Consider the following 24,580-nt stretch of genomic DNA (forward strand, 5'->3'; position numbering starts at 1 on the left):
TTATTATTCTGTTGTCTAGTTGTTAGCTTTCCTAATTTCTGTTTGAATTTTACTTTCTATCTCTTCATCCTGGCCAAGCAGATGGTAATGTATCCTCACCACTATACTCTTCCTCATCACACATGGAATCTATCCATAGAGATTCCACAGTGCAAAGGGTACCTTTGAAAAGCTAGAGAGAATAGTAAATTCTGAAAAAGTCTAAGTAAAAATAAATGATCTGACAGCACCAGTACAGGGAAGTTTTGATATGTCTGTACAATATAACATGATGGCAATAGAAAATAAAAAACTGAGTAAGAAAGAAAAGCTAAGGACTAATGCTTATATAATATGTTTTCTAATCTAATAACACAGTTCATTATATACTCATACAAAATGCTGACTTAAGACTTAACAATGAGTATTTAATGCCTTTCTCCATTAGAAAACAGTAACAAGTGTTAAAACTTTGCATTTGTGATGCAGTCTAGATGCACTTTACTGTTCACACAACAATTAAGGCATCTACTTCAGATCTGATTATACCATATTTATGCAAATCAAAAACAGGAAAGCTTCCAGCAGTTCCCTTTAGACAGAATCACAAAGGTCACAGATGGAAAAGTAATTTAGGCTTTTTGTCATCTTGATCAAGCAACCATCACAACAGAAACTGTATAAAATAAATACCCTCCTAACAAAGTCGCAAATGAATGTCAAACCAAGCATTTGAAAATGAAAAAAAGCCACATAGTCTGGCCTAAGAAAATACGCTTTTGTAGTATTTTTATTGGTATGGAAACATATTCCTTCTACCGTGCACTCAAATCATATCGCCACTAAGGCAAAGTCTCTGGTTTAATTTGGGCAGTGTTCTTGGTGATGGAGACAAGGAGCTAGTGATAGGACTCAGTTCAGTTGTGCTAGTATCCTGGGGAGAGAAGCCTTTGTTGTAACTGCTACAGAGGGAGAGAGCAAGAGAAAAAGTTTATGGGTTTGAGTCTATATTTTCTTATATATCTGTTTTATTCACCCTTTTCTTTCATCTATTTTCCTCTTTCCCATCTATCTCCAGTGTTATCTGTGTGTTTACATGTCTGTGGTGTGAATTATTGTTTTTAAGTGCAACAGTTGTAAGCTTTTTTTTATTTTAAGAGAACTTAGATTCCTGTATTTATAGGCAGACATTTTTACTCCTAATGTATGTTTCTTCAGAACTGTAATTTGCTGTATTCAAAGTGATAACAGTTTATAGTATTTAGTTTGCATCTATTCAGGACTGAATAGATGTGTTTAAAAGGTAAAATCTGTGCTGATTACCTGCAACTGAAATGGTAAAGGTTACGTTGGAGCAAACCAAGCTGCAAAGGAAATCACATGCACAAGTCACCAATAAATATAAGAGCAACTAATCATAAAATGTCCTTTATTTACCATAATTGGAGGCCAGAACAGGGAGAGGACCTTGACTGCCTTTAAAACGTTATGTACTTTTCATGCTGTCTCAAGGGGCAAGGATCAACACAATTATCTCTGTTTAAGTCAGTTCATCTTAAAGATATATACAAAAGGAAATAAAAGTAAACCTTGTTCCACAAAAAACACATTTAATCTTCAAATACATTCAACCAGCAAACATACCCCAATCTCCATAAATACAGAAAACATTCTTGGCGCACATGTTACCCCCCCCCCCCCTTTTCGCAGGGGGCACTTTCGGCGAGGAGGTGGTGAGTAGCACTGCTGCAGCTCCAGAATGGGTACAATCCACCAAGGTTCACCAACTGGGGACCAGAAGTCTTCTTGGAGGCCCAAGGGGAGACTTTCTCAAAACAAGGGCCCACACCTTAGAATGTAGTTCCAAACAAATTTATTCAAGTGTCAAACAAAAATCTCCAAATCTCAGAAACTCACAATAAAGATATCTGTATGCAATCCAAGTAGACAAAGGAAAAAAGAGAGGCAGTAAGAAATAATACAGTCACTCATAACTGTGGAACAGTTTGGTATCCAAAAAGCAGAGCTTCTCTTGAATGGTAAATAAAATTCAGTCTTTAACCCCAAGGTCTTCGAGGTAACATTTACACAGATGTGAAATCCTCTAATTATCTTCACCTTGGGCTTCCCCAGCAAGGATCAACATCCATGGTTTCTAGAGCTCGAATCCCTCTGCCTGGCTCTCAGTCATCTTGTTTAGTAAAATATTCAGCTATACCACCACCTCACACTTGGGAGGTAGCAAGTAGCTCAAACAGTCACTGATCAAACTCACTTTTCAAATTTTCTCCCTAATAGGATTACTGAGTTAGAAATTCCCTTATACTTCTTCTCCAATTCCAAGCAGCAAAAAGCACTATGTATGTTCTCACCTCTAACCCATCCCCTTTTAGGGGGAGGCACTCACCATCACTCAACACTATAATGTGCACCTCAGGGAACCTCCCAAAGCCAATCTGTCATGGGAAGGAACTTGTACTCTGCAGAGCAATGCATGTAAAGAGTTCTGTGTTCTCTGACTGACCTCCTTATGAGGAAGAACAAATCTAACACTCCAGGTTAATTTAAACGTACTCTTCCAGCACTGCCTCTATCAGATCAGTGCTGGAGGCACTGGGAGCGGGGCATAAGAACATAAGAACATGCCATACTGGGTCAGACCAAGGGTCCATCAAGCCCAGCATCCTGTTTCCAACAGTGGCCAATCCAGGCCATAAGAACCTGGCAAGTACCCAAAAACTAAGTCTATTCCATGTTACTGATGCTAGTAATAGCAGTGGCTATTCTCTAAGTCAACTTGATTAATAGCAGGTAATGGACTTCTCCTCCAAGAACGTATCCAAACCTTTTTAAACCCAGCTACACTAACTGCACTAACCACATCCCCTGGCAACAAATTCCAGAGTTTAATTGTGCGTTGAATGAAAAGGAATTTTCTCCGATTAGTCTTAAATGTGCCACATGCTAACTTCATGGAGTGCCCCCTAGTCTTTCTATTATCCGAAAGAGTAAATAACCGATTCACATTAACCTGTTCTGGACCTCTCAATGGGTCCCTTGTTCCCGGCTAGTGAAAATAAGGTATCTCGGGGGATGGGAAGGGTCAGGAGGAAGGAAAAGTCTGCGTAACTTATCTTTATGGGTGGCTAGGTGGGAGGGAATGGATGGGGTCAGCCGACGCTTCAAGTTTTTGAAAACCAGGACAGGGGTTTTGTAATTTGTAAACAATTATAATAAGTTTGGAGGTGACATTTGCATGGCCTGACAGGCCCTTTGTATAATGTTTTGAGGGGAGGAAGAGAAGAGATTGGGCCACTTACTCTATTATTTGTTTTTCTGGGATTTGCATATGACAGTGCTACTTAGCTGGATATCTTTTCAAGCTATCTAGTTAAGTAGCACATTATCTGGCCACATAAGGCTAAACCATGTTAGACCTATCCATCTAAATGGCTTTTGAATATCTACCCCTAAGTATTTCATTACCTACAAAAACACTCATATATTGGACACATAATTGATTAGCACAAGTCTGAATTACAAGCAGTAGCCATTCAATCAGGGGTGTGGCATGGGAAACATTTTTAGTTTTCTTCCTGGTTTCATTTCATTGCCTAATTTTTTGTTGCATTTTTTGTCATGCTGGTTAAAGGGGCAATAAGCATCTCCTTTTCTGCACCCCCACCCCCCCAATATCCCCTTATGAACCCTATGGCCCTCCATTTCTCATCTCTCCCCAGAGAAATATCCATGAAGCCCTAGACTCTTCCTAACACCTCAATCCCACTCAAAAATTCCAAACTTTGTATTTCCTCTTACCCTAATTTCAAAATCTTGAGTCCCCCTGGGGCACAGTGATGTTCATCAGAACTGGCTGACTGCAAATTGCAGGAAATCAAAGCGTGAAAGGCATTTTGTCAGGTTATTAACAAGAAAAGAAGTCAAGGGGAGATCAGCTTTGTCATTCTTCCCCACCATTCCATGATAACTTCATACAAAGTAAGCAAAACTAAATGAAATGATGAGATGATAAACAGCAGGAAGCTGAAACATGTCTTGACATAACAAAAATTTCGCTTTAGATGCATATTGGTGACAAGTTTTGCTAATGCATCCTCTTGCTTGAAACTGGATGGCACAAAGTTAGACAGACAGGTAACCATAGCAAAGTTTTGGACAATTTTTCCATTGCTTCACATTAGTGAACAACATGTATGAGATAATCGGGCCCATGCTGGTTCACAATAATCTGAAATAGAATAGCAAGGGACAACAGCAAATGACTGAAACATGAGAACATTTGCTCCCAATTTAGTACTGGTCAATTTGCTGCTGATATCATTTCTCATCTTGATCTTTGCTGCTGTTTTAGACAAATGGTATTTGAATGACACTGTTTAGCCCAGTGTGACATCCAGATAGATTAGATGTGGGTCATGCTTCAGTCCGTGGCCATTCAAAAGGATATTCAGTTCTTTTGAAGTACCATACTTGTGTTATGGAGTTAGAGGATGTTAGACACTGCTTTGGTGACACTCAGAATGAGATGTCAGCAACATCAAATCAGTCAAGGGCTCAGAGAAAACTTGAGTCTGGCAAGCACAAGAAATATTGTCAGTGTATATACATTTCCATGACATGGTTTTTGACAGGTAATTGATGTAAACATTCAACATCAGATGAAACAGTACCAAATTTTGAGCTCTTTGATTTGAGGCAGAGGACATTCAAAGCATGACAGGTGTGTAGAGTTTTAAAAGAAGATATTACTTTGTGGGTGGATAACGTCTGTACTCATCCACATCAGGTGGCTGAGATAAGTGATAGTTTATATTTGGGAATTGGTTGTGTGCCTCCACAAATTTTTAGTGTTAGTCACATACAAAAATAAAAAAAATTGGACACTACAAGATTTAATGATTGATGATTATATTTTGGTGAATCTGAAGGTAAAAGGCGTTTCTTTAGCCATTCATTGAGTCTATATATAATAGCTAATCATTGATAACTTTATTGCATCTCACTGTTGTAAATATCTATTGAAGGGACAACTGTTCCATCACACTGAAGCAGACACTGAACAATGACATTGGATGAAATATTGCTCCTTACCTTGATTTCTTTATGGCTTTAACAAGACAATAATCTTACAGTAATGTCAGGTCTTGATAGTTTAGTACATCAGAAACAGGCCAGAGATCTGAGATGTTTCAGAAACCTTGGTAGAATGTTACCATCTAGTGGAGGGGTACCTGACTTCAAGTCACTAGGCACCAAAAGAAATAAGGAGCCCAATATGATTTATTAACGAGATACCAAAAATAAAACTACTATTGATTATTTCTATTAGCTCCTTAGAGAACCATATTGGTTTCTACTTCTCTTATTAGCCTATCATCTCTATGCTACCTTTAACTGCTGCTTCCAGTTTCTATGTACCCTTTAGATCCTTGTTTTCTGACAGAGCTTCCTTAATGCAATCACTCATCCTCTTAAAAGTCAGCTTTCTTCAAATCCAGGACTCTTGTCTAAGCATGATTCAGATCTAGCCTGCATCTAATATAAAACCACACTGACAGGGATCAGGTGACCCTAATGTCATCAGAAAAACACTGTCTTTATTTAAATACATGTCAATGTAAACCGATGTGATATGTACTTGCTACATGAACACTGGTATAGAAAAATTCAAAATAAATAAATAATCAATATAATTTGTAGCACCAGTCCAATACTGCTTTTCCACAATGGGATCATCAACTAATTCTCTTAAAAAATGCCCCTTACAGGGAGTTCATGATTTTGAAACCTCTGGCTGATTCCAAAGCTGGTAGGCTCCAAACCACATTCATCAGATTTAAGTCATCTATAGGCAGCAGCTTCCCTTTGTGCACCATCCTTTGGATGTACTCCATCATGAAAGAATCCAGCTCTTCACTCTGTAGAAGTCTATATATTAATCTGATGTAAAACAAAGTCCACCTAGTTCCCCCCTTCCCCCAGGGAAAACCGCATTAAAAAGGGATTGTTTTATGGTCAGCTACTCTTAGGGTTATTGGTGATCTGTGTATAAGAACATAAGAACATAAGAAAATGCCATACTGGGTCAGACCAAGGGTCCATCAAGCCCAGCATCCTGTTTCCAACAGTGGCCAATCCAGGCCATAAGAACCTGGCAAGTACCCAAAAACTAAGTCTATTCCATGTTACCATTGCTAATGGCAGTGGCTATTCTCTGTCGGGTGGATTTTAAAAGCCCTGCTCACGTAAATCCGCCCGGATTTACGCGAGCAGGGCCTTGCGCGCCGGTGAGCCTATTTTCCATAGGCCGCCGGCGCGCGCAGAGCCCCGGGACGCGCGTTGGTCCTGGGGTTTTTTGAAGGGGGCGTGTCGGGGGCGGGACCGGATGATGCGGCGTTTCGGGGGCGGGGCTCGGCGTTTCGGGGGCGGGACCGGGGGCGTGGCGCTGGCCCGGGTGCGTGGCGCAGGCCTCCAGACTAGCCCCCGGGTTGGAAGACGGCGCGCCAGCAGTCCGCTGGCGCGCGTAGATTTACGTCTGCTTCTCACAGGCGTAAATCTAGGAACAAAGGTAAGGGGGGGGTTTAGATAGGGCCGGGGGGGTGGGTTAGGTAGGGGAAGGGAGGGGAAGGTGAGGGGAGGGCGAAAGGAAGTTCCCTCCGAGGCCGCTCCGATTTCGGGGCGGCCTTGGAGGGAACGGAGGCAGGCTGCGCGGCTCGGCGCGAGCAGGCTGCCCAAAATCGGCAGCCTTGCGCGCGCCGATCCAGGATTTTAGTGGATACGCGCGGCTATGCGCGTATCTTATAAAACCCAGCATACTTTTGTTTGCGCCTCATGCGCAAACAAAAGTACGCGATCTCGCTTTTTTAAAAAATCTACCCCTAAGTGAACTTAATTGCAGGTAATGGACTTCTCCTCCAAGAACTTATCCAATCCTTTTTTAAACACAGCTATACTAACTGCACTAACCACATCCTCTGGCAACAAATTCCAGAGTTTAATTGTGCGTTGAGTAAAAAATAACTTTCTCCGATTAGTTTTAAATGTGCCCCATGCTAACTTCATGGAGTGCCCCCTAGTCTTTCTACTATCTGAAAGAGTAAATAACAGTAAATAACTGCCCCCTAGTCTTTCTACTATCCGAAAGAGTAAATAACAGCTCCCTTTGCTGTTTTACTGCTGTAGTCACATTCGGCTCGATCCAGTAAGGCCGCGGTAAAAACAGTGAGGTAGTGTCAGGCGCACCCTTCCTCCCCGCACGCACAGTTCTCTTCACTAACTCCCCGATACTCTCCTCTAATCGCATGCAAATGCATGCCGCGGCTGTGAAGCGTTAGGGAAGGGTTATGCCCGCGCAACCCATTTTACTGTATAGGCGCTGTAACAGCGCCTATACAGTAACCTGGGTGCGCTGGTACCTGTCATTTCAAATGACATTTGAAATGACAGGCACCAGGAAGTGTAAAAAAGTTTAAAAAGTGTAAAAAACAAAAAACCTGTGTGTTATATAAAAAAATAAAACAATTTTAAATACCTGTCGGAGGGCCGTGGGTCCAGGCGGCCGGTGGGCGGCGGGCAGCCATCAGCGGCATCCGGTAGTCCCTTCTCCCTTCCTCCCTCCCTCCCCTGCCTGGATGAGCGCCAAAATCGCACGGGCGGGTCGGCAGCGGGGGGGGGGGGGGGGGGGGGGGGGGGGCGGCGCAGGATCCGGGAGCGGCGGGTAGGCAGCAGCAGGGTCCGGGGGGGCAGGGGCAGCGGCAGCGGGGGGGGGGGGGGCAGCAGCAGGGGGGCGGCAGCAAGATCCGGGAGCGGCGGGTAGGCAGCAGCGGGGTCCGGGGGTGGCAGCGAGATCCGGGGAGCCAGCAGCGGCAGCATGTTTGATCGCGCAGGCAGGTAGGTGGCAAAGTAAAGATGGCCGCCAGCACGGGAAAATCGTGCAATTGGCCGCCGAAGACGTGACGTCACACCCCGTGACGCCAAACGTCGTGACGTCACGTCTTCAGCGGCCAATTGCACGATTTTCCCGTGCAGGCGGCCATCTTTACTTTGCCACCTACCTGCCTGCGCGATCGAACATGCTGCCGCTGCTGGCTCCCCGGATCTCGCTGCCACCCCCGGACCCCGCTGCTGCCTACCCGCCGCTCCCGGATCCTGCTGCCGCCCTCCCGCTGCCGCTGCCCCGGACCCCCCGGACCCCGCTGCTGCCTACCCGCCGCTCCCGGATCCTGCTGCCGCCCCCCCCCCGCTGCCGACCCGCCCGTGCGATTTTGGCGCTCATCCAGGCAGGGGAGGGAGGGAGGAAGGGAGAAGGGACTACCGGATGCCGCTGATGGCTGCCCGCCGCCCACCGGCCGCCTGGACCCACGGCCCTCCGACAGGTATTTAAAATTGTTTTATTTTTTTATATAACACACAGGTTTTTGTTTTTTACACTTTTTACACTTACCATAGCAGGCCCGAGCCTTGCTACTTTTTCGTTTGTTTTTTTTTGCCCTGGTCCCGTCCGGTCTCCTGCAGCCCCGTCCGGTCCGGACGGGGCTGCAGGAGACCGGACGGGACCAGGGCGGGTAAGCAATGTTTTTACCCTACACTACACTACACTAACTCCTACTAGGGGGAGGCGGTAAACTAGCAGGTTAAGGCCGCGGCAGAACAGCGGGTTACGGAGGAGATAATATCAGCGCCCGTTACAGTATCGCAGGGGAATAGCTAATTCCTTCATTATACAGCTTTTTCATTCATTTACATGCCGGGTGCGGAAAGGGTTATGCGTCTGTTTTCAGAAGCGATACGGACGCGTGAAACTGGACACTGTATCGCCGAACTGCCTTGCGCGCCCGAATTGTGCGCTACGAGCACGTTACAGACGGGCAATCCTCGAGCGGACGATACTGGATCGAGCTGATTGTTGGTTGGATTCAGAGTTGATGTCCTTATTACGTGTTACTTTGTTGATTTGATCCAGGTTTACATTTTATGTTTTATGTCACTCTAGGGTCGAAATGTCTGCTCTATGTAATTTGTAATTATGCATGCTTTTCTGTACATCGCTTAGAGCTACGACATTAGCGATCAAGACATTTTAATAAAGATAAAGCTCCTGAGGTCATTAACTCTCTTGCTGCAAGTTAATTTGGGGTGTAATGAGCACAAGCACAATAGCATAGTCCAGGTTAACCTTTATTATAGTATAGCTGTGATTAAACATAAAACAATTTAAGGTTTAATATATCATGTTGGAAGAGACAAATGTGCTAAACTGTTATCTTAAATTCTTTTAAACTTACCCCAAAAATCGGTACTCAGTCTCGAAGACAACCTATGATAAATGTAGGGACTTTCATTCTCAGTTTTTATTTTATTTTGTCTGGGAATTCCAACGTGATAAAAAAAATCAGTGGAAAAAATTAATTTGTTATATCATACAGGAAAGAATTCAGTGGAAAATTATTTTTCCACTGATATTTTTTTTGTTATCACAGTGAAATCCCCGGGAAAAAATAAAATAAAAACTGAAAACGAAGGTCACTAGATAAATAGTTATACTGTATCACAAATGGATGGCATTCATGCTCTTGATTAAGTAAGATAGCATAACAGTATAGTCTAAACAAGGGAAAATGGAAGGAAAATGCCACTTGCTGTATATTGAGGGTTTTGTGTTGTAAGAATAGTCTGCTCATGAGGCAAAACATTTCAGAGTAATCAAAGACATTAAAATTAATAATGCAAAAATAATGCTAGCAATAGACAAAACAATCATTCAAAGATTCTTTAACTATATTAAGAATACAAGGATGATGGGACAGGCTATAAGCCTCTATCTGGGTAGCATGGAAAATAACATTTCTGGGTGTAGGGATTAAGAAAAAATCTTTCAGAATATTTTTTTATAATTATCAGTGGTACCATGGAACACCATTAAGATAGTTGTACAGTTTGACTGTGGTATTTAAGATGTCAGGAACTGAATAAGGCAAGGCAGGTTTAAAAACATGCCTTATATTCAAAGAAATAAAACCAGAAGACATCAAACCTGGCCTTGTACTGCTTATCATTACTAAATACTGACTATGCTAATACAGTTCCTAGCAAATGACAAAAGAGCAACAGAATTAAGACACTGCAGAATGTCTCCAGCACCAATACAGAAAATATTGGGATCATTAATCAGCCCAAGACAGTCAGAGCTAACAAACTGAACAGTTATTAACAAAAAGTAAGAACACTGAGTGGAGAAAGATTTAGTTTGTATCCAGCAGTAGATAAAATAACAAGGATTCAACAATAAAAGTTAGCTGAACTTTCACTACTTAACAGTGCCTGGGGAGCTTCAGGAAATGTGCTGCCACTGGAGTTGGAGCAAGTCTCAGCATAGAGCTCTGCTCACTCTGTACTTCTAGCTGAAAAGAGAGTTCCAGAACTTTCTGAGCTAGTTCTCAGTCTGAAGCACCAATCAGGACACAAAGTACTAGCAATAGTTCTGACCAATAGTCTTCTGTCTAGTTTAAGCTTTCTGACCAATGGCACAGCCAGATGTTATATAGCTACCTCAGGGATGCTGGGATATATATGCTGTACAAGCCTTATTCTTAGTCAAGCCGGCATCCAAGTTTCTGTTTGAACTACGGTGCAGAGGTCAAACATCATTTGCAGACCAGCACAGAGAAAATAAGTTCTCTAGGGAAAACAGTCACAGAGTAAAACAAGAAATCACAAAGCATGTAAAACCCCTGTTTCCCTGACAGTCCTGTGTGGGACCGACTGTTATTTTATGTTGCTGTTTAGTTTGATATATTGTACTTTTTTTCCCCATCATGTTTATTAGAGATTTCTTTAGAAAAACATACAAGAACAATAATAAGCAATAGATATAATTACATGGTCAAGCTCCAACTTTACTCTAATACTAAACATCCAATGAGTGACTACTGATAACTAACTGTCTATGCAGGTATAAATTCCAGAAATCACTTATGCTCGTTACATATAGGTTCTAAAAACATATCTTAATACAACTCGATTCGTTTTTGTTGACTTATTAAAAACCTCAATGTTTTTGTTTTCTCCCCATTCTGTTCCCCCGTATATTCTGTTCTCCCCCTCCCTTCCCACCCAAACCCCCCAAGCTATTTTTTTCTTTCTAGAGCTGATACAAAGGAGGTCAAGATACATCAAAGATAGAAAACATCAAACAGAACACCCAAAAACTCTATGCTGAATTTGCTTGGCATGAGAATTTTTTTACAGAGGATACCTGCCTTTTGTGGAGGTAGTGAAGAACATGTATATTGAATGGGAGATCATGGGTATAGAAAGTTAGGCTTTGTAGTGCACACTGGGGTAGATTTTATAATTTTGCGCGAGCGCGTACTTTTGTTCGCGCACCAGGCGCAAACAAAAGTACGCTGGATTTTATAAGATACACGCGTAGCCGCGCATATCTTATAAAATCCAGGGTCGGCTAATGATGGTTTTGAATCATTTTTGGGAGCCGTAAAAATGATTTTCTGTAATATTATAGAGGAATCCAGCTCCTTGTATGTCATTCCCAAGGTCTCTACAAAATGGTGTGCTTGTAAGTAACCATTAAAATGATGCTTGGGGATTTGAAATTTTTCCTGCACTTCTTGAAAACTATAAAGTTGGTGAACTTTTGGCGAATATAATTGACAGAAAAAGACTAGTCCTGTCACTTTCCAGTGACTGAACACAGTTGTTCCTAAGCCCAAAAGAAACAATGGATTTTGACTTAACAATAGTAGGGTAGACGTGATCTTCGGATGTTTTGCTACCTGGCATAGAAAACGCCATGCCTTCCTGCAAGAGATAATTAGAGTGTGAGGTCTTAAATGTTGAGGTATAGCCCTGAAATCACTTAATATAGAATTTAAGGATGGTGTTTCGTACCAATGACTAAGATGAGCATGGGGGATGTACTTGGCTGAGTCTAGGATAAAATCTTGAACCCACTGCAACATGGAGGCCAGGTTATCCCCCTACATTCTACAGGGCACTTATCAATAGATGGATCCATTACCCAACTGAAATTTCCCATTACAAAAAGGTGACCTTGGGCGTGTAGCACTAATAGATTAAAAAGATGGAGAAAAAAGGAGTTAGAGTACTCATTCGGAGCGTATATATTACATATTGAAATTTCTCGATTCTGTAACATTCCCTTAACAAAGACATATCGGCTTTCAGGATCTGAGATTGTGTGTGTTACATTAAAGCTCAAATTTTTATGAAGAAGTATCGCTACTCCCGCCCGCCTTCCCTTTGCCGCTGCATAGTGAAAGTGCCTTCCCAGTCTCGGCGCAGTTTGGAGCTCTCTACGTTCGATAAATGAGTCTCTTGGAGACAGGCTATTGAAGCTCTCTTTTTCTTCAGGTGTTGCAAAATTGTTTTTCTTTTTATTGGGGAATTAAGCCCGTTAACATTCCAGGAAAATATATGGGTACCCATTATTTTTCCTTAAGGGTTAGATGCAGCAATTTCCTGATGATTAATTTACGTCTGCCAGTCAGTGGGGCTCCCAGCCTGGCCCCACTGTGCATCACTTCTCTCTCTGTTTCTATATCCATGATCTTGTAGTGTCCCTCAAATGATTGATTGTCTCTGCCTAAATAGCAGGAAAACCAGGAGTGATCATTAAGGTCTCTCCTCGATTGCCAAACTAATACCATCACCTCACCCCGATGCTTTAACCTAGAATCATACCATATCCCTATACCAAACCCCAGCATTCCATAAAGCCCCTTCTGCCTGTTGTATTTTGGACATTGAAGTGTGGGCCCTTGGTCGCTGTAAGAGATGGCACCTCCCACAGGGCGGGGCCTGTGGGGACTTGCAGTGATAGGCTAGCTCAAGGCAGAGATGGACACAGAGAATTAGCTTTATTGTATTGCAATGTAGATGGTGACCCGAGGAATGGGTGATGATTCCAGCTAGATGAGGAACCAGATGGTAATGTTCCATCTGTAGATTGCAGGTCCCAAGAGGAAGATGGGTCCGGTAGTGGTCCGCGAAGCGGGGTAGGCCAAGAACCCAAGCTTAGATGGAGACGCCAATAGATCCAGTAGTGGTCCGCGGTACGGGGTAGGCTGAGGATCTATGGAGAGAGAGATGAGACAATGCAAAGACAGAACTGGAGCGGCAGTACTCACTCTGAGCTGGTTAGTTGTAGTAGAGGGGAACCCCGGAGGAACGGCGGTCCCGGACGAACAAGGCCCCCGAAGAGCGGGTACCGTAGGCATCCTGGTAATGAGTAGGCAACCTGAAGGGAAGGTAGGCGCTTGGCAAGGCCCCCGAGGAGCAGATACCTTAGGCAACCTAGTTGGTAGGAGGTAACCCCGGAGGGTGAGGAGGAACGAGGCAAGGCCCCTGTGGAGCGGGTACCAAAGTCGTCCTGGAGTGAGAGTACACAGAGCGGAGGCGTCTGGTAAAGTGGAGAGATCAGCATGGAGGATTCATTGCTAACTTGTAAAAGGAATCGTAAGCGGAGATTTAATATCAGAGCTAGTGACATCATGCAGTGGGGATGCCCACGAGGTTCCTGCCATGACGCACGTAACGGACGGGGCTACGCATGTGCGCGTGCCCTAGGTGACTCCTGGAGAAAGATGACTAACGCAATCGCCCATGCCGGACCGAGGACACTGGAGGGTACGGTGAGGAGAAGTGGAGGCAGCCATCTTCCAAAAATGAACTGAGTCAGGTAGAAAAAAGGTGAGCAATAGAGGGCGCAGCTGTCTGCGACCAACAGGCGCAACACCGCCCTCCCCTTTCCTCCCCAAAAGAAACCCTTGCCTAGTGCAATGTCCCCCGTTCATCTGGGGAATTGGAGTCATGTGTAATATGCAGCTGGCAGACTTTTTCTGCTTGGAAGAGCCCTTTCATAGAGCATTTCAGTAAACAAATGGTGTCCATTAAAGTATTTATAGGCTCAAGTACAAGTGAAGTGCACTGGTGCCTGTTGACGCTGCTGCAGCAGCCTAACACAACACCATGGAGGAAATATGCAAAAAAAAAAACAAAACCCAACCCAAAAACAAATACATACGCATAAATGGGCAGATTTTCAAAGGCTACACGCGTAACATATGCATGTTGCCCGAGAAAATCTGCCCCTGCGCGCGCCGAGCCTATTTTGCATAGGCTCAGCGGCTTGCAAAAAGGGACGGTCCGGAGGCATGGCTGGGGGCATGTGGCGGTTTGGGGGTGGTCCGGGGGTGGTCCGGGGGCTGGGTCGAGTGCTCTGGCACAGCGGCCTGTGCCGGGGCATGATGCGCCAGCAGCTTGTCGGTGCGTGCAAATTACACCTGCCTTGGGCAGGCATAACTTTTGGAATGAAGGTGGGGGGGGGGGATTTAGTTAGGGATGGGGGGTGGGATAGATAGGGGAAGGGAGGGGAAGGTGCAGGGGGGCCGATAAAAAAGTTCCCTCCAAGGCCGCTCCGATTTCGGAGCGGCCTTGGAGGGAACCCTGAAAGCTATCAGGTCTCCTCTCGGGCTCAGCGCGTGCAAGGTGCACATGTGTGCACCCCCTTGCACGCGCCAAACCCGGATTTTATTACATGCGCGCAGCAGCGCGCACATGTTATAAAATCGGCCATAGATTTGTTCACACTGGGTTGCGCTTACAAATCTACGCCCGCACGTAGATTTTAAGATCTGGCCCAAAATGTAATGTAGTTTTGAAGAATTTTCATTTGCTTTTGTTATGTGATTTTATGTTTGATTTATTGTTGCATTTTACATTTCTACTGTAACCAGTCTAGCATGACATTGTTACTATAGGTAAAACAAAAGCAATTTTAAATAAATAAAATATGGTACCTAGATTACCTATTATGTGAGGTTGGTTTACTTTGAGGCAATATTTTTTGTTGCTGTGCAGATTACGAAAATACAGAACAGACACAGAGGGAGGATAAGTGTGCCTAATATTATGGCTTTATTTTATAAACTGTGAAATGGGAGCCACACGGTTTTTTAAAATACTGCATTTCACCCCCCCAAAAGCACATGCTTTATGTTTCAGTACTTGCATAGGGACCGATGCAATAATGTTCGCGGAAAGTGGGCGCATGTCTTTTCAGTGCCCAGTTTCTTAATGCACGCATGGCGCCCGCAAGGCATGCGCCATGCAATATGTAAATTAGGGGGTCTTGCTAGGAAGGAGGTGTTAGGATCGCTTGCGCGACCTTAGCGCCTCCTTGCTAACGCGACCTGCTGCGGCTGCTGGTTATGAAGACCAACGCCAGTAAACTCAGCCTCGGTTTTCATAACCTGCCTGTCTGCCGAGTGCGGTCGTTTTCATTACTGGCAGACAAGCAGGTTATGAAAACCGAGGCCGAGTTTAACGGCGTCGATTTTCATAACTCGGCGGTCTGCCGAGTTATTTTATTTTATTTACTTTAAAAAAGAAGTACAGAAAAGCAGTTTTTTCTGCTTTTCTGTACTTCTTTTACCTGCGCTCAGCTATTAACGTCTGCTCCAGGCAGGCGTTAATAGCTGAGCGATAAATGTGCATCTGAGACGCACATTTATCTTTTTGCATGCAGAGTGAATGAGTTATAGGCTCATTCACTTATATTTGCATGTGATGAGCGCTATCTCATTCACTCTGCTTCGGATGCACGTTAAATAGGCGTTAATCCCCCTATTGCATTAGGGGGTGGATTAGTGCCTATTTATCCCACGTCCAACTGCGGGTTATACAGTGCGCTCGGCTGAGTGCACTGTATTCCATCGGCCCCATAGATTCTATACCTGTTTTATAAGGGATGTACTGTATTTTATGCATTAAATTAAATCATAACATTTGTGCATAACCATCAGTTAATGCATGAAGGCTGATATTATGAAAATACATACATCCATGCACTAGGATGCCAAGATCTACACCAGTTGAAACAGACCTTCACCAGTTCACCCACACCGTCCACCACTTGTTCCAGACCCTACCCCCATCCAAAAACTACAAACAAAAGATGTCAGATTTCATTTCTGAGACATAATTAGCAGGTGTGAAAGCATGTATGCATGTTTGATGACTGATAGGTGTACCCTGTTTATAAAATACATAAATGTGCTCATAATTCCTTGAACTAGTTCTTTTCAACATTTTTGTGAGTGACATAATGGAAGGATTGTCGGGAAAGGTTTGTCTTTTTGTGAATGCCACCAAAATCTGCAACAGGATAGATATCCAGAAAGATATGGAAAACATGAAGAGAGATCTAGAAAAGCTCAAGAAAAGGTCTATAGTCTAGCAGCTAAGATTTAATGATAAATAATGCAGTGTGTGCATTTGAGCTGCAAAACCCCAAGGGAGGAGTAAAATATAGGGGACAAAATTCTTCTAAGCACAAAAGAAGAACGGGATCTGGGGTGATCATATTTGATAATCTTTAGGTGACCAAATAGGTGGATAAAGTGATGGCAAAAGTTAGAAAGATGTTTGGCTATAGAGGGTGAGAAATATTCAGCAGAAAGTAGGAGGTGATATTGCCCTTGAATAAATCCCTTGTAAGACCTCATTTGGAATACTGTATACAGTTCTGGAGAACTCAGCTTCAAAAGGATATAAGCAAGATGAAATCCATCAAGACAGTGACTAATAAAATAGTCAAAGTCTCCATTCTAAAGCATATGGCGACAGACTTAAATGTGAAAACATGTATCCCCCCTAGAGGAAAGACGAGATAGGGGAGATACGAAAGAAACATTTAAATACCTCCAAGATCTGCATGCAGAGGAGGAGACCTTCATTCAACAGAAAGAAGACTCTACAATGAGGCGTCATGGGATGAGGGCGAAAGGGGATAGACTCAGAAATAATCTGAGAAAATATCTCTTTACAGAGAGGGTAGTAGATGCATGGAACAGCCTCCCAGTTGAGGTGGTGGTGGACACAGAGAGAATCTGAATTCAAGAAAGCATGGGACACACACAGAGGATATCAGAGGGAGTAGTAGGGATAGTAAAGCTGAATAGCTGTGTGGATGGGCAGACTAGATAGGCAGTATGGTCTTTTTCTGCCATTGTGTTTCCCAATCTGGAATGCCCCCTTTGTATGTGCTTACTGTTCTACGTGGCAGTGACAGTATGGGCGTACTACCGCCCTTCTGATAACTAGGTTACCACGTGCAGGGGTTACTTGCATGTTTATATGTCGATTATACATTCACAACCCCATGTAAGTATTTGAAAATTAGCCCCACAATTGGCAGTGCCTACTCCTTAGAAATTACAGTCTAGTCAGTTCAGACAGACAAGACATACAATATACGGAGTTAAGACAGCAGACCATAAGGAAAATTCTGTCTAGCAGAACAGTGAAATTGCTGTTCTAGACTGCTTACGCTGGTACAGTTAACCAGAAACACACGAGGCTGATATTCAAAAAAAGATGAGCTCCTAAATTTAGACACATAAATTAGGTGCTCATTTTCAGCTAAACTTAGACACCAAGAGGTAGATTTTAGAAGGCTTTGTATGGAAAACTTTGTTAGCCATGGAAAATCTGATGTTCAAATATTTCCCCCGGCTGACCACCTAAATTATGTGTGTGACAGACCCTTCGGTCACATCACTATTAAGCCCTGGGTATTCCTAGATTCAGAAAGCAGTTTAGTATAAGTAAGAGAAAAGGGAGGAACCATTTGGTACAGCTCCTCCTTTTGAGGATACTAAGATGGCTTCCCTCCTGTGAGTTAACAAAAGCAGTTTGTAATAGAGAGCTCTGGGGGCAGTGCAATTTGGTTTCGGAAGTTTGAGGAGGTATTGGAGCTTTTTCCTTTGTTGATTTTTGGGCCTACCTTTGGACTCAGGTATTATCTGCCTGCAGTTCCTGGGCAAGGGCAAAGGAACAACTCTTTCAGTCCACTAACTGGCTGTCTGGTTTGTTCTTAGGATATTTTGGGATTTTTTTGAATTTTTTTTATTTGTTAGGAGCCTTGTGAGAATCATGAGTCTCTCCTGGGCACAGGAAACCCAGACCTGCCCTTAGAGTTTGTGATCCACTGAAAGGAAAAACTCGGGTGTTAAGATCAGTTTTGGGATAAAAAGACATTTTGGTTAGAAGATCTGGGAGGAAGATTTTAGCTGTCCCTTCTTTCTACCCTGATAAAGGAACATCGAAAGATGTGAGTTCCAAAGGATCCTTTTCCAACGGGATTCATGAAAAGTGAGTGAGACTGAGAAGGAGTGAGGAAAACTGTGAGTAAGACCAAACTTGAGTTATATCAGAGGACTTCACTTGGAGTCTTTGCCCCTGGGAAGAGAGTTAATTGGGAATGCTGTGCAGAGACTGCGTGATAGATTTTTGGCCTGCTGGTTTTCCGTCTCAGTGAGGATAACCCTGCCAACTTGAGAACCTCATTAATTCAAGCTTCGTATGTTGAGTGTTTCCCTTGCCCTGGACCAACGTAAAGAGACCTTTGTACAGATAGAAAGAGAAAGAGCTGTAACAGCCACCTCTGGAAATTAAAGGATTTAAGTTGAACTGTGCCATTATTTCATCTAATTACCCAGCATTAAAAGCTTTGATTTTTGGGCACTCAATCTAAAGTCTCCTATATATCATTTCTGACACCTACAGCATTCACAGTGTGGGGAAAAGTGTATCTCTCCCGGGAATACAAATAAGAGTCAGCCCTGTCACATTGGGCCCTGAAAATAAAAGTTTCTCCCCCTCCCCCCACCAAGGATCCAGGCATGGGGAAAAGGGAAAGTGAGAGAGTTAACCGGTGAGTGATTCCAGCCCCGAAGAAACTTAACATTTTTTATGGCCCCATTGGGTATCAGTCCGCACCCAGAGACAAGGTTACATATGCACACAACCTTTTGTGCATATGAAAAATGGCATTGATGGGATGATCTGGGGGCAGGGCTAAACTTTAGCAGGTGAGTGCACATACTGAATTATCTCCGACTACAGTTATACACACAAGTCTGGACAAATAATCGTTGTCCTAACATTATCCACGTAAAGTCATGTGTGGAACTCTATCCAGTTATACTGAGGGGCAGACTTATCCAGGTAAGCCCTGCTGAGTATCTATGAAAACCTATGTCCGTAAATTTACCTGGATACATTTTCCCACTCTCCAGCTCTCTGAATGCTGAACTTTAATTCACCTACATTTAGGGCCCGATAAGGTAGGTTCCTAAATTTAGGCTTGCTATTCATTTACCTAGATTAGGTTTCTAAATTAGGAGCCTAATACCAAGCACTAAACTTGTTTCCCTTGTCCTAACTCTGCCCCCATAGCCATCTCCATTTTATTCCCTTAAACTTAGCAACTTAGTGATCTGAGGGACCTAAATTTTGACACCCAGCCCTAGTAAATTTTCAAAAGGGCTAATTTAGGATCCAAACTCCCAACGTTACGCAACTAAAACCTTTGAAACTTAGCCTCATGATGCACAGAGTGAACCAATAACTGGGGGCATGGAGTTTGTTTTTTTTTTAGTACCTTTCTGGATAGTTAGCTCTCTTAGAAAGGAAAAATCCCTACCAAATTTGGAGTGGTTTGGAATCTAGTCCATATCAACTATGAAGGGACTGTGACAGACCTGCAGATCAAAGTGCATTTAGGGAACACTGACCAGAACTTTACATCATTTGTAATTAGGAACAAAGGTATCCCATTCATTTAGCCTCTGTAAGTGCAAGATTTGAAAGATTCACCTAGGTCCGTGGTTCCCCTCACAGGCAAATACAGTTCATCCCTATTTTTTAGGCTTATCTCAGTCCCCAAGTAATCCACTCAGCTCCTCCTTGCACCACTTTGACAGACGTGCATTAAAGCTTCTGGTTCAGTGTGCTGACCTCCTCCTTTTCATGCACACGTAACATCTCGGAAAATGCTATGGATCTTTGATAACTACAGAAGATCTTTCCCTAATTCTCTGAATTACTCCTGGATCTTAGTCAGGCCATTTGTCCCCATGTGGAAAGTGACATCAAGCTCTCCTTCCATCTTTTTTTTTTTTTGCTCCAGTAATCCAAAGGATGAGCTGTTGTCACTTCTAGCTAAGGATCTTGGTATCTTCTTGACATTCTTTCCTCTCTTCAATCCCGTTTCCAAATATGTGTCTCTTGTAATAAAAGTAGTTTCCTCCCTTTTAGCAACTCTCTGCCACTAAACTTGAGTTCTTTACTGTGGATCTACACCATCAGTTCTGCCTCCACTAATGATGCTTCTGTGAGACATTTCTTTCCTGACTACTCTAGTCGTGTTCCCTCTTGCATCTCCACCACCTCTCTAGCTTCTTTCTGCCCAATCCTGCATATCTTCTCTATCACACACAGCCAGCCAGCTAGCTTGCAAGCCTATCACCCGAGTCAGCCATTCTCCCCAACCAATCAGCCTGCCTTCACAATCCACCAACTACTGCCACCTGTCCTTAATCAGCCTTTCCTTCCACACTGGCCAGCCCCACCACACCAAAGTAGGCCAGCCCTTGCCTGCCTCCACACCCACTAGCAAGCCAGTAAGTCTGGCCTTCACACTCCCTCCAGCCTGTTGGTGCTTACCTTCTACAGCCCCTCCAGTCTGCCTCCAAACCTCGCAGGAAGCCTGTCCTCTTCCTCCTACCCCCAAGCAAGTCTGCCTCCTACCTCAAACCCTACCAACAAGCTTGCCACCTGCCTCCAACACCCCTCCCCCAGCAAGCCAACCTCCAACACACCCTCCAGAAAGCCTTCCTCTTACATTATGATCTCAGTCTCTCAGATTTACTTCTAGTGCTCTTCTTAATAATTGCATTGATCCAAACAGCTTCTTTCTGAAGCTTGTACGATGCAATATATATACAGGCAACATATGGAGGTAAGCTTGAACGTTCCTTTTAATCAGGCAAATGGTGCCCAAACGATTAGGCCTATTTTTGTATCTTTAAGCCATATTTTCTTGGTTTCTGATTTCATTGCTTGGTACTTGATGATCTTCTCTATCTCCATACATTATATAGAATAGTCACTTAACTACTAGCACTGCTGTATTTGGCATTTTCTCCTTTACTGCTATGTCTGTTTTTCTAGCATCAAGTTTTTTATTGGTTGGTCTGGGAATTAATAATTATATTCTATGGCTTGCATGAAGAATGTATATAAGAATGAATGACTAACTGTAAACAAAGAAAGACATTGGTGGTGGGAGCTGGGGGCAGATCTTGGTTAACTTGCTTGGTGCCCAACCTCCCCCACAACCAAAAAGGCATTCCACTGCCCCTGTTCAGAGCACTGCTCTAACAGCTCACAAAGCAGGAGATTGCAAGGCAGATATATTACTCCAAAGAATCCATAGATAAACTTTTTTTTTTTTTTTACCTGTAGGCCTTTAGCTTGTATCTTTTCCTGAAGCAATTGAAAACACTTGGTGAAGTCTGTTGAATCTTGGTCTGGTGTGTCTATCAGTTCACATCCCTAAGCATCAAGAAAAAAAAGACCAGAAAGATGACCAAATGGTTTACCGTAATTATATCAGTTAATGTCAATGGGTTGAGATACTCGGCGGTGCTAATACTAACTCACACATTAAAACGTATTGCTGAGGTTAATTTAACTACAAAGGGTATAGTTAATTGATAATGTTCTAACCTGGCCATCACACTAGCAGTTAACTACAAAGAAGAGGCAATGTTCTGGGCTTCCACGCTAAAAGAAAATTACATACACACAGTCAAATTACACAGCCCCTAGAAGGTAAGAACTGCACCCAAGAACCTTCTCTTCTTTCCAAGCTCTCCAAAGCAAGTCCTCTGTTTTTTATTCCCGCCTCCCCCAAGGATCCTCACACCAAGACTCCCCGTAAAAGGTATTTCCCTTATCCGATCTCACTCATCAAATGACCTTCTCCTAAGACCAACAACCTGTGAACCAAATACCACTACCGCTGCCCCCTTTCCAGGATGAGGTTGTAGACCTACCTTCTACCAGCTCCAGTGATGATTTTCAAATGGTGCCAACAATGTAGACTATAGACTATGACTTGCATGCTAACCAGTGGAATATTAGATTGGATGCTGCACATGGATCAAAGTCTACAGGGCTGATAGGTGGCATGACCTGCAAATTATCACTGGAGCCAGATAGGAGATAAGCCTGCAATTTCCTCCTCACAGAAGGCCTCTGGGTAACCTGAGAAGTGAGGGGAGTGAGTTAAAGGCTTGTTCAGTGGGGGAAAGAAGAAAGGGTTGGATAAGGGTGGTCCACAGAGGGATTTTGGGTTGGGGAAGAGGGGATGAGGCAGGGTGCCGGTGTGTTGAGTTTGGTTGGATGTATTCCCTTGGGCTAACTCATTTTGGAATTATTAGTGTAGGGGATTATTAATGCTAACATTTTATACAGAGAGTGTGTGTGTGTGTGTGTGTGTGTGTGTGTCTGTGTGTTACAAGGGCTTTGATCATTTTAACATGGCCCTTTCAATGTGAAAACAATTAGCATAGCACATCAAGCTTTAAAGTTTCTAATGGGGATGTGCATTTGTTCGAAATGACACAGATAATATCAACGACATTGTCTGTCATATCTGTTTTTGAAATGAAATAGAAAACAAAGTACAACATTTTGTGTTAATTGTTCTTTCTGCATAAATAGGTCACACAGGTACCCTAAATAAACAGCACAATCTGGGGGTTCCAGAGACCCTCATCCCACACCCTACTGGTTCTAGAGATTGCCATTTCTCCCAAAAATGTAATATTTTGTTAAGTAAATATTCAGTCACAGGCCCCACCCTGAGCCCTTCCCTTTTATTAAAAAATACCCCTCCTAGGAGCCAGATCCCCATGGCCCACTCTCAAGTCTCCCTCCTCCCCCAAACTCACCAAATGCTCTCTGGTTATCTAGTGGGGGCCATGGTGCCAGCCGCCTTTTGCTTCTATCATATGACAGAGGCTACCTGTCACATAATGTGACAAAGGGCGGCTGGTGCCATTTTTCAAAATGGTGGCCATCGAATCCAGAAGCAGATGGGTCGCTCCGGGGGTGGGGGGTGGGGGATGGGTGGAACAGGTTTTCCAGAGACCCTGGGGATTTTCTTTTTCATTTCAGAGAGTAGTGTGTGCTATTTCCAAATAGCGCACATTGGGGTAGATTTTTAAAAAAAGCGCGATCGCGTACTTTTGTTCGCGCAGCAGGCGCAAACAAAAGTACGCTGGATTTTATAAGATACGCGCATAGCCGTGCATATCTTATAAAATCCTGGATCGGTGCGTGCAAGGCTGCCGATTTTGGGCAGCCTGCGCGCGCCGAGCCGCGCAGCCTGCCTCCGTTCCCTCCGAGGCCGCTCCGAAATCGGAGCGGCCTTGGAGGGAACATTCTTTCACCCTCCCCTCACCTTCTCCTCCCTTCCCCTACCTAAACCCCCCCTTACCTTTGTCCCTAGATTTACGCCTGCTAGAAGCAGACGTAAATCTACGCGCGCCAGTGGACTGCTGGCTCGCCATCATCTGACCCGGGGGCTGGTCCGGAGGCCTCGACCACGCCCCCGGGCCAGCGCCACGCCCCCGGTCCCACCCCCGAAACGCCACGTCCCACCCCCGAAACGCTGCGTCATTTGGGCCCGCCCCCAACACGGCCCCTTAAAAAACCCCCGGGACTTACGCATGTCCCGGGGGCTCTGCGCGCGCCGGCGGCCGATGCAAAATAGGTGCGCCGGCGCGCGAGGGCCCTGCTCGCGTAAATCCGGGCGGATTTACGTGAGCAGGGCTTTTAAAATCTGCCCGATTATTTTCCAAAACCAAAATGGAAAATACACAAAACTAAAAAAAGAAAAACAGTCATGCAAAAAGACATAAAAAAATTTAATGAAATAATTTGCCATGCACATCCCTATACATTAACCTGTCAATTTTAATGCAGATTAGTATATAACTCCCCTCAAATAATAAATATGAGACAGTACTGTTTATTGAAAAGTTAGTACTGTATTAGCCCACCAAAATTAAAATTCATAAAAAAAACCCAAAAAACAATAAAGCAGTTGAGTCGACATGCTACATTTAAAAGATTAATAAAAGTGCTAAGAAAAACTTATGCAAAATCAGGAATTTTAGCAGGATTTTTAAATTTTGTACTTCTAGGCAACAGATCACTATGCTCTTTATAGAAGATTTAGTTTGCTTGACTTTCTGTGGAATATTTTCCCTGCTAAAATTTGCGAGAAATATATCAAAATTTTGCAAGCAAACTGACTTGCAGGGTATTTTTTGGATACTTGGTTGCCATACACATTACTTGTTTCAAACTCAAATGTGTCTCACACCACCTCATTCTTTACCCATAGATATAGAATGCGAGAGAAGCCTTACTGCATCAGGCCCTAAGTTTAAAAACAAACTCTTCTTGTTATGGAAATCAACAATAATGTATTAGTGAATTCACTATGAATTAAATTCATTATTTACTTATAATGATATAGTTTAAATGGACCACAGCATACAGTCACATTTCCAATGTCAGAATAAAGGTAATTTTCAGCACTCTATAAAAGAGTTGACTTAGAAATAGTAAAGCAAATCTACCATATAAAGTTGCCATACAAGGAGCTTTCAAGGATATAAAA

General features: G+C 43.5%; 1 protein-coding gene across 7 annotated transcripts in view; it reads right to left on the reverse strand.

The window, feature by feature from the left end:
- TPK1 (thiamin pyrophosphokinase 1) overlaps window positions 1-24,580 on the reverse strand; it is an 831,917-nt gene that overhangs the window by 278,434 nt on the left and 528,903 nt on the right. For all 7 annotated transcript variants that reach the window (XM_029589578.1, XM_029589572.1, XM_029589573.1 and 4 more), the window contains one exon: window positions 21,343-21,438. In XM_029589578.1, coding sequence (XP_029445438.1) covers window positions 21,343-21,438 — 96 coding nt within the window. The remainder of the gene's footprint in view (window positions 1-21,342; window positions 21,439-24,580) is intronic.

Source organism: Rhinatrema bivittatum, chromosome 2 (genome assembly GCF_901001135.1).
Source record: "Rhinatrema bivittatum chromosome 2, aRhiBiv1.1, whole genome shotgun sequence".
NCBI classification, from domain to species: domain Eukaryota; kingdom Metazoa; phylum Chordata; class Amphibia; order Gymnophiona; family Rhinatrematidae; genus Rhinatrema; species Rhinatrema bivittatum.